The sequence below is a fragment of the Vigna umbellata genome, chromosome 3, assembly GCF_029865625.1.
Source record: "Vigna umbellata cultivar VRB3 chromosome 3, Vumbellata_1.0, whole genome shotgun sequence".
Lineage (NCBI taxonomy): Eukaryota > Viridiplantae > Streptophyta > Magnoliopsida > Fabales > Fabaceae > Vigna > Vigna umbellata.
Genome location: NC_142167.1, coordinates 3,227,474 through 3,235,703, shown reverse-complemented (window position 1 = coordinate 3,235,703; position 8,230 = coordinate 3,227,474). Strand labels below are relative to the sequence as shown.

The 8,230-nt window shown below is 33.4% G+C and overlaps 1 protein-coding gene across 2 annotated transcripts; it reads right to left on the bottom strand.

Annotated features, from left to right (window-relative positions):
• Positions 1–2,948: 2,948 nt before the first annotated feature.
• On the bottom strand, positions 2,949–7,274 carry LOC124844756 (Tetratricopeptide repeat (TPR)-like superfamily protein). 2 transcript variants are annotated; one of them, XM_088108726.1, is made up of 3 exons: positions 4,787–7,274; positions 3,841–3,956; positions 2,949–3,598 (listed from the first exon to the last, which is right to left on the bottom strand). In XM_088108726.1, exon 1 carries the CDS (start codon positions 7,155–7,157, stop codon positions 5,022–5,024), a length of 2,136 nt encoding a protein of 711 aa, XP_087964852.1. In that variant the 5' UTR covers positions 7,158–7,274; the 3' UTR covers positions 2,949–3,598; positions 3,841–3,956; positions 4,787–5,021. The 2 variants fall into 2 exon arrangements, with proteins under 2 accessions (XP_087964852.1, XP_087964851.1); XM_088108725.1 differs by lacking the exon at positions 2,949–3,598 and having other exon boundaries at positions 3,676–3,956.
• Positions 7,275–8,230: the final 956 nt, after the last annotated feature.

Sequence of the window (8,230 nt, the reverse complement as noted above, 5' to 3'; positions counted from 1 at the left end):
GGTCTCTAAAGTGAGCAAATGATAGCTTCTCTCTTGATTAATTAACATAAACACTGAAAGTTAAAATTTAAAATTGCATGACATTTGGTTGAAGTTTTATTACCTTTCCAGCGAGGTATTAAGGTCACCATCCTAACAATGTAGTTTCTGCTGTTCTTATCAATATTATAATTTTGAAAGTCTTGGAGAGAGTGAGTTTCCATGACAGAATGTCTTTATATTGGGACATCTAATCATGAGCACTGTTTGAAATGTCAGAAACTTCAAGTTGCAACTCTGAAGAGTCAAGAGTCTGAATGAAAATGAGCAAGGTAAGCAATATATACAGAAAAAACCTCACAAACAAATTATCTTAAGGTTTTAAGTAGAAGGTGTGGGTTGAAACCCAATGCCTAGGTGATCATCTTTATTACCAATTTGATGATAGACTAATCAGATCTAATGGAACAACTAAAGAGAACAAGTTTCTACAAGAAATCATTCACCTTATGGAAGTATAAGGAGAAATTTAAGAAGGGAAGGAGCTACTTCTACCATTACCAAACCTATAGAGTAAGAGTCTTCAGATGGTACAAATTTGAGAACAAATTCTCTACAATCTAATTAGGGTACTGTTCTTTTACCCTCTACACATAAGAGTAATTTAATGTAAAAGTTGTTTATGTTGTGAATTAATCGTATCCAAACGTCCAAGGAATTCAATCTTGCTTTCACTTGCACTTCGATTAGAATTTCATACATGGTGCACTCATACAATCTGTCTTCTAGTTTCTTTTTTGGTTTTAGCAACAAAACAGTGGAAGCATAGATACAATGGCTGAAGTGCACAGACTGAAGTGGTGAATTAAAAAAAATGTACGAATGACAATTACAATGAAATGTAAAGAACAAAGAGTAACGTGGAGAAAAATAAATTAACAAAGGGAAGTAAAAGAACTTGTAAATTAAACTTGAGAGTGGTGACCCAAATTGCAACAACTAATATATACTAGATTAATCATTTTTCTGTTTGCGGAATTTCTCACTATGTATGTATTGTTCCACAATTTATTATCATTGTAAAATACAAAATAAACCTATTTATATCTTTTTATCCTTACTTAGACAGTTACAAGATTTTGAATTTGAAATTTGATCAACCATGTACTCCTATAATTGTTCTAACAACTACTTTTAGCAATTTTGGAGTTCACATGTCTTGAGTGGTTATCTTGAGTGGTTAAATAGTTGTATCATTTCTTCTTTTTTCTCTCACGTAATATGGGGTAAATAGTCTCCTTCTAACGAGTTATAGGCTCGTCTTTGTATGACGTGTGGTTTGAGTTTATGATTTTTATTGAAAAATATATTTAAACTTATAATGTGGTGAAAACTATTGTTATTGTTTACGTTGGCTTACCCTTTCTGTTTTGTGGTTTCCCTTTACAATGATTGTATTTTTACATAAGCAAATAATAGTATTGGTGTTGAGAAAGATGCACAACACTAGATAGAATGGTCAATATCGAGAGACATTTGGGATAATATTAGTCTTATGTTTTTTCCGTTTCATGAAGTTTGTTTATAAAACAATTTTTTCTTGAAGATTTTCAATAAAATAGGAATGAAGTTATTTTAAATCATGTAATTTGTGTTAATGATATATTTTAGGAAGCGAAAATAAAATTGGAGTTCTACATTGTTACATTTTGGTATAGAGTAGTTAGGTCTCAGTGTTACGTGGGAAGTGAGCTTATTGTGCTTTTATTGTGCAATGTCTCTTTGAATATGAATATGTTGTTGTGTTTGTTTAACTATAACATTTTTAGTGTTTCTCTTAAGTGTTTTTAAAGAAAAATATAAGAAGAAGATTTTTTTTTTTCATTTACAATTTTGGGGATTAGTTTTTTGTGGGGAAATGTGAGATCCTAAAAATTTTAATATTTAGAAAAATATATAAATATGGTTAAATATTTTAAGTAAATAGATAAAATGATTTGTTATTTATGATTTTAGAGGATATATTTTATTTAAAAGATATTCTAAGAAATAGTATTTGGTTTATAATTATTCAATTAATAATATAGTAATTGATGTTCTAAGAAATAAGATTTGGTGAATAATGTCAATCACACAAGCAAACGGTTTCTCAAAAGAGAAATAAAATGTGACAATTATTACATAGATGATCAACAAGTCAAAATTGGATTTTTTTACTGATAATTGTTTGATGCAAGGCAAGCTCGAACCATGAAAATATGAGATATTGACTAGATGGATTTTATACAAGATGTGCAGGATAAGGTCTGTGGCATAAAAAATATCCCAAAGAACACACTGTCGAGCTCGATATAACACAGGATGAGGCCTCTGGCATCATAAATACCTCAAACATTTAGCTTTTATTATACATTCAAGCATGAGTGTCCAACCATGAACCTACATGGAAAATATTCCAAGTATCTTTTGAGTGTCCAACCATTGACATACTTGAAAAAATACTTCAAATATCTTATGAACGTCCGACCTTAAACTCACTTGAAAAACACTACAAATACCTTATGAGTAACTGATTATCAACTTACTAAAAAAATATGAGTATAAATTAAGTGTTTTAAAGCATGACAATATAAGAGCCCAAGTACACTTTGACTATGAGCTAAAGGTTACATACAACTTGTCCTAAGAGATAAAATTAACATATAAAACTAAGTATAAAGCTAAAAGCAACATATTAGCTCGTTCATTTAATAACTTGGTTCACGTGCAAAAGTTATTAGCTTTTGAGCTCAAAGGTTATATACATACCTAACCCAAAATATATTAGTAAACAAGAAATCTAAGTATGACATTTGTATGAAATATTAACACTCACGAAATCAAAAAAATATGATATTTATGATAATATAAATAGAATCCAGATTATTATATGATAATACATTTTTATATCTTAATTAGTAATTTGCTTCCTATATTTAGGCCTTTGAGTATTAGAACCACTCTTGATACTCAGCAACCTTAGCCGGTATTTCCTTTGAGTATTCGAACCACTCTTGCTACTTAGCAACCTTGTCAAGATTCCTTAACTCAAACAGAGTTCAGTTATAAGTATTTTAATTCTCTTCAGAATTGTAATCAATGATTGCTTACAAGCTGTTAAAACTATATATCTCGTAGAGAGGATTTGATTACAATGCAATACAGTCTAAACACTCGCAGATATTCTCCCTTTCTCTCTTACAACAACAGTAAGCAATATGACAATGAAGTGCGAGAGTATCTCTTTCTCTTTTTCTCTTCTCTTCTCTTCTCTTCAGCTCAAATATCTTCTTTTTCTTGAGATCTTTCTCTTTTGCTTCTCAGAATGAATATTTATAAGTTTTTCTTCACTATGTTATCCTTTTAAGCTATCTTCTTGGTTTTCTTCTTAAGATATCTTCTATTTATAAGTTTAATGAATATTTGTCCGTTAGATTAAGCTTATAGCCTTGATACTCGTTCTTTCTCTTTCTTCTTTGCACAACAGCCGTTGGGAAAGTCAACTTGTCAGAGGAAGCATATTTTTTCAGTCCTTTGCTTGAAGTAGGTTGTACTCCAAGTCTTCCAAGCAGTACCCAATCTACGGGAACAATACCAATAAATTATTCATCTCTTCCTCCACTAAAAATAATATTAATAATAACAAGCCACCACAGATTTGGTTTAAAAGAACACTGAATTATATGTTCCTGTATATAATCAAAGTATATAATATACGAAACAATGGAATAGAATAAACAGTAAAGTTCAGGATATAACGTTATATTATCTGATTGCTTTCAGGACTCTCGGGTGTGAGTGTGGAAGTAGAAAAGAAAAGACCTTAATTCCAATATAGTAGTATTGGCATTTCTCATCTTTACTCAGCGTCACTTGAATGAATCCTACTCCAGAGGATTACAAGTATAGCCTAATTGAATATTTATAAAAAGTTGCACCTGCAAATAGTTATCACAGTACTTAGTAGCTGCCAAAACTTGTAACCACAGAAGATCATGGCATAAATGAAGCTTCGATTAAAACAGTTGCTTTGTCAGTTCAAGAAAAAGGGGAAAGAGTAGAATTAGATGCAATGCAATGTTTAAAATTGTCAACATGCATATTCTACCTAAGAACTGACTTCATACTTCAAAAGTTATTTTAACTGTAAAAAGTATATAGCACGGCAAACCAGTGCCCTCGTCTTATTATGAGTAGAGGGTTACAGTTAAACATCATAGGAAAACAACAAAGTTTTGTCAAAACAGAAAAACCTTTGTTACCACGAAGGTGAACTGTAAATTGATACAACACACTAGAAAGCATTCTCAGTTCAGACATAAATACATATATACGTGCATGCATATATAAATGAATCGTTGGAGAGGCCGCAAACAAAGATCAAAGAAATATTTTACAGGTAAAATTATACGAGAAACCACTTTAAACTAAGCTTCATACTCTTTTTTATACAAGTAATCAAATCTCTTTAATACGTAATCAAATCAATAAACAATAATATACACAAAATTCTTGACAAAATTATAAACAATTAAACATGTATAGTCCCCACTGGCCATTTAAAACATGCCCTGAGTATCACCAGGACTCCAACACCAATGAAATCCCTCAATTTCAACTATTTCAAGCACATTTCAGAATTTCACATTCCTGGTTATCTCACTAAACCCTAAACAATTTTTATGATAAAATAAAAATCAGAAAAAATAATTGATATTATATTCCCTAACCAAACACATTTTAAACTTTGACCAACTCTAACACTTACGTGGTCAGTACTTATCCATACAGTAGTTGAGGTTTGAGGAATTGATGATCAAGAATGCTGAAACGCACACATTAAGTAGTGTGTTGAGTGCGCTAATGATCTTTTTCTTAGACGTCATTACAACAGGTGCATCCAAGAATCTTTGGTTGAAAATGAAGCCAGCTCGGCTACACAATGATGACGATGCACCAACAAAGAAGTAATGTTCATAAAAGAAAGAAACGAAGACTGTCAGTCAGCACCGACAATGACACAACCACTGCATTTCCCTATCCATGGTCAGTATTGTGGCTTTCATTTCTTCAATATTATCATGTGATTGATCCCCTGCAAGAAACAGATGAACCTTATCTTTCATTGTAATCCAACTACAACCTGGATTTTTTTTTATTCCTTTAAAGTTTTTGGTCTTTCTTACTAAATCACTGTCAATCTTTTCCCCAGAAGCAGAATACATGTTAGATAATACCACATAAGGAGTTGCATTTTTAGGCTCCAGCTCAGTAATGTGTTGAGCTGCAAGCTTAGCAAGGTCGAGACGGAGGTAAGTATTGCTTGCACCAAGAATAGCCCCCCAAACCCCAGAATGGGGCTTAAATGGCATTGAACGGATTAGATCAACAGCTTCATCAAGCAAACCTGCACGGCCAAGGAGATCGACAATGCAAGCATAATGATCAGCTTCTGGATCAATTCCATAACGTGATTTCATGGAGTTAAATAAGTTCCATCCCTCTTCAACTAATCCTGCATGAGTACAGGCTGAAAGAACAGCAAGGAAAGTAACATGGTTGGCTTCATGACCTTCACTCTGCATTTTTCTATAGATACCGAGAGCCTCTTTGCCAAAACCATTTTGTCCAAACCCATTGATGATTGAGTTATAAGAGATGACATTTGGTTCAATGACATCTAAGAAAATCCTGTGGGCATCAATCACATTCCCACACTTGGAGTAAAATGATATAAGAGAGTTTTGTACAGACAAATGATACTCTAGGTTCATTTTCAGAATACAGGTATGAATCTGTAGCCCTTCATTTAACGCCACCAAAGCAGCTGAAGCTGCGAGGACACTACTAATAGTTAAAGGATTTGGCCTGCATTCCCAAATCATCCGAGCATACCAATGCAAAGCTTCCTCATACTCCTTATTATTTACAAACCCAGATATAATAGTCGTCCAAACAAAATCATCCTTCACTGGCAACATATTAAAAAGCTGTATGGCATTTCCAATTCTTCCACTTTTAGTAAACCCTGTGATCATGGTTGTCCAAGAGATCAAGTTTTTCTCTGGCATACTCTCGAAAACCCTATACGCAGCTTCCACTTCATTGTTATGAACGTATCCAGAAATTAAAGAATTCCAAGTAATTATATCTTTGTCGCTCAATATACAAAATACTTTGTCTGCCATGTCTGTGCAACCAAACATGCAATACATAGTAATCATGGAGTTACTCAAAACACTTTCCAACTCAAATCCCAAGCGTGAAACCAACCCATGTATCTGCATGCCCTCTGGCATTCTACAATAATTCCCGCACGCTTTAAACATGATAGTCACTGTGGTGGAATTAACATCAACCAGACCTTCCCTCCTCATATCCGTAAACAAGGAAAAACCCTCTTGAAAGAAACCTTTCCCCATGTACCCATCTATCATTGCACTCCAAGAAACCACGTTCCTTTCAGGCATCCTGTCAAACAGCTCCCTGGCAGCTGCAACCCTCCCATCCCTGCACAACCCATCAACCATGGCACTCCAAGAAACCACATCCCTCTCAACCATGTTCTCAAAAACCTGCAACGCCTCATTCACTTCACCTGCCTTCAAATATCCATTTATCAACGCATTTGAGCAAGCAGGGTCCCGGAACTCATGTGGAGCCTGAAGGTACAGTTCCTCAGCCATGTGGAACTTCCCTGCCTTCACAAAACCCGTGATCATGGCAGCATATGAGACCAAGTTGCGTTCAGACAACACTAAAAACAGCTCATAAGCTTTGGCCACGTTGCAACCATTGCGAATATAAGCCGATATCATTGCGTTATATGAGACCGTAGATCGTTGAGGCGTTTGATCGAACGCTTTGCGGGCGTTTTCTATTTGGCCATTTTGGGCGTAGACAGTGAGCATGGCAGTCCAAGAAGCAGTGTTCTTCACGGGCATCATGTGGAATACCAATTCTGCCTCATTAACGTTGCCATTTCTTCCATTCTCTGCTATCTGTTTGTTGCACTGAATCAAAAGTTTGCTGTCTCTAACAACTCTATTTATGGAGTCACTAGGTTTCGGATTATGCTTGAATTGAAATTGCTTCAACTTAGTAATTCGTTGCTGTAAACTTCTGAAGTTCTGCTTCATATTCTACAGCAAATTCGGGGAAGATAGATAATTAAGAGAAAGTTGAAACATGAAGGGTAAACATACTCCTTGCAGTCACAAATTAACAAAAATAGTTAATTCAATTAAATTTTAAGAACACTGTATGTATACAAAATATAAATAAATCATAATATTTAATAGAAATAAAATAACGTTAGAAGATCTAAAATGTGTCTTAAAATTAAAACCCACGGGAGTAAGAAGATCCAAAAGAATAATAAGTTTGTTTTTTTTTATTAACAAAAATTAAAATTAACAGAGAGTAGTTTTAATCTTTTTACTTAAACACAAAGTTCATATCTTCTAAAAGTTCCTAAAACAAACTCTAAGGTATATAACATTAATCAAAACCTGCAACAAATTGCACAATAGCCTTCTAAAAAAAACTAAGTTCATTGTATGAACATTTTCTAATGAAAAGAAAAAATATACAGATATGTACCAAAGAGCTAAACATAATATAATAAAACATAACATCCTCTTAAAAGATACTATCACCACAAAATATCTCTTTATATTCGTTTTTGTGTTTCAACTATTAGATACTTCTTATGATGTAAAGACATATTTTTGGAGCATCACATACCATCTTCATTGCATGAGTATAGCAACATTGTGTTTTCCATTATTCTCGTTAATTGTGAACCTTCAGTTTGGCTAATAATGATAACATACATTTCCTACAAAGGAGATGTATTTTGCCTTCTATCTAGTTAGTCACTTCCTGACCTTTTTACTGCCTTTTCCACATTTTGTAGCTTCTAAGATTACCTCCTGTTCAGTCCCAAGTAAATAAAAGATAGTGTCATGATCTTACAATTCATCGTTTCTACATATATTGCTAACATATTTTCTTCTACTCCCACTCTTCCTATCTTAGTTTTTGAGAAATTCATCTTTAGTCTAGTCTCAAGCTTAAAACACCTCAAAATGCTCTCAATAACCATAATATTGTGTTTTTCCTGACATATACATAAAGTGTCGTCCGCAAATTATAACATATTCACTATTGCCTTCCTTTTCCCTACCTTAACTCCTTATGATAATTGTTT

Bases quoted from the DNA above. Each gene is read 5' to 3' on its own strand.
- LOC124844756 (XM_088108726.1), bottom strand. From the start codon at position 7,157: ATGAAGCAGAACTTCAGAAGTTTACAGCAACGAATTACTAAGTTGAAG.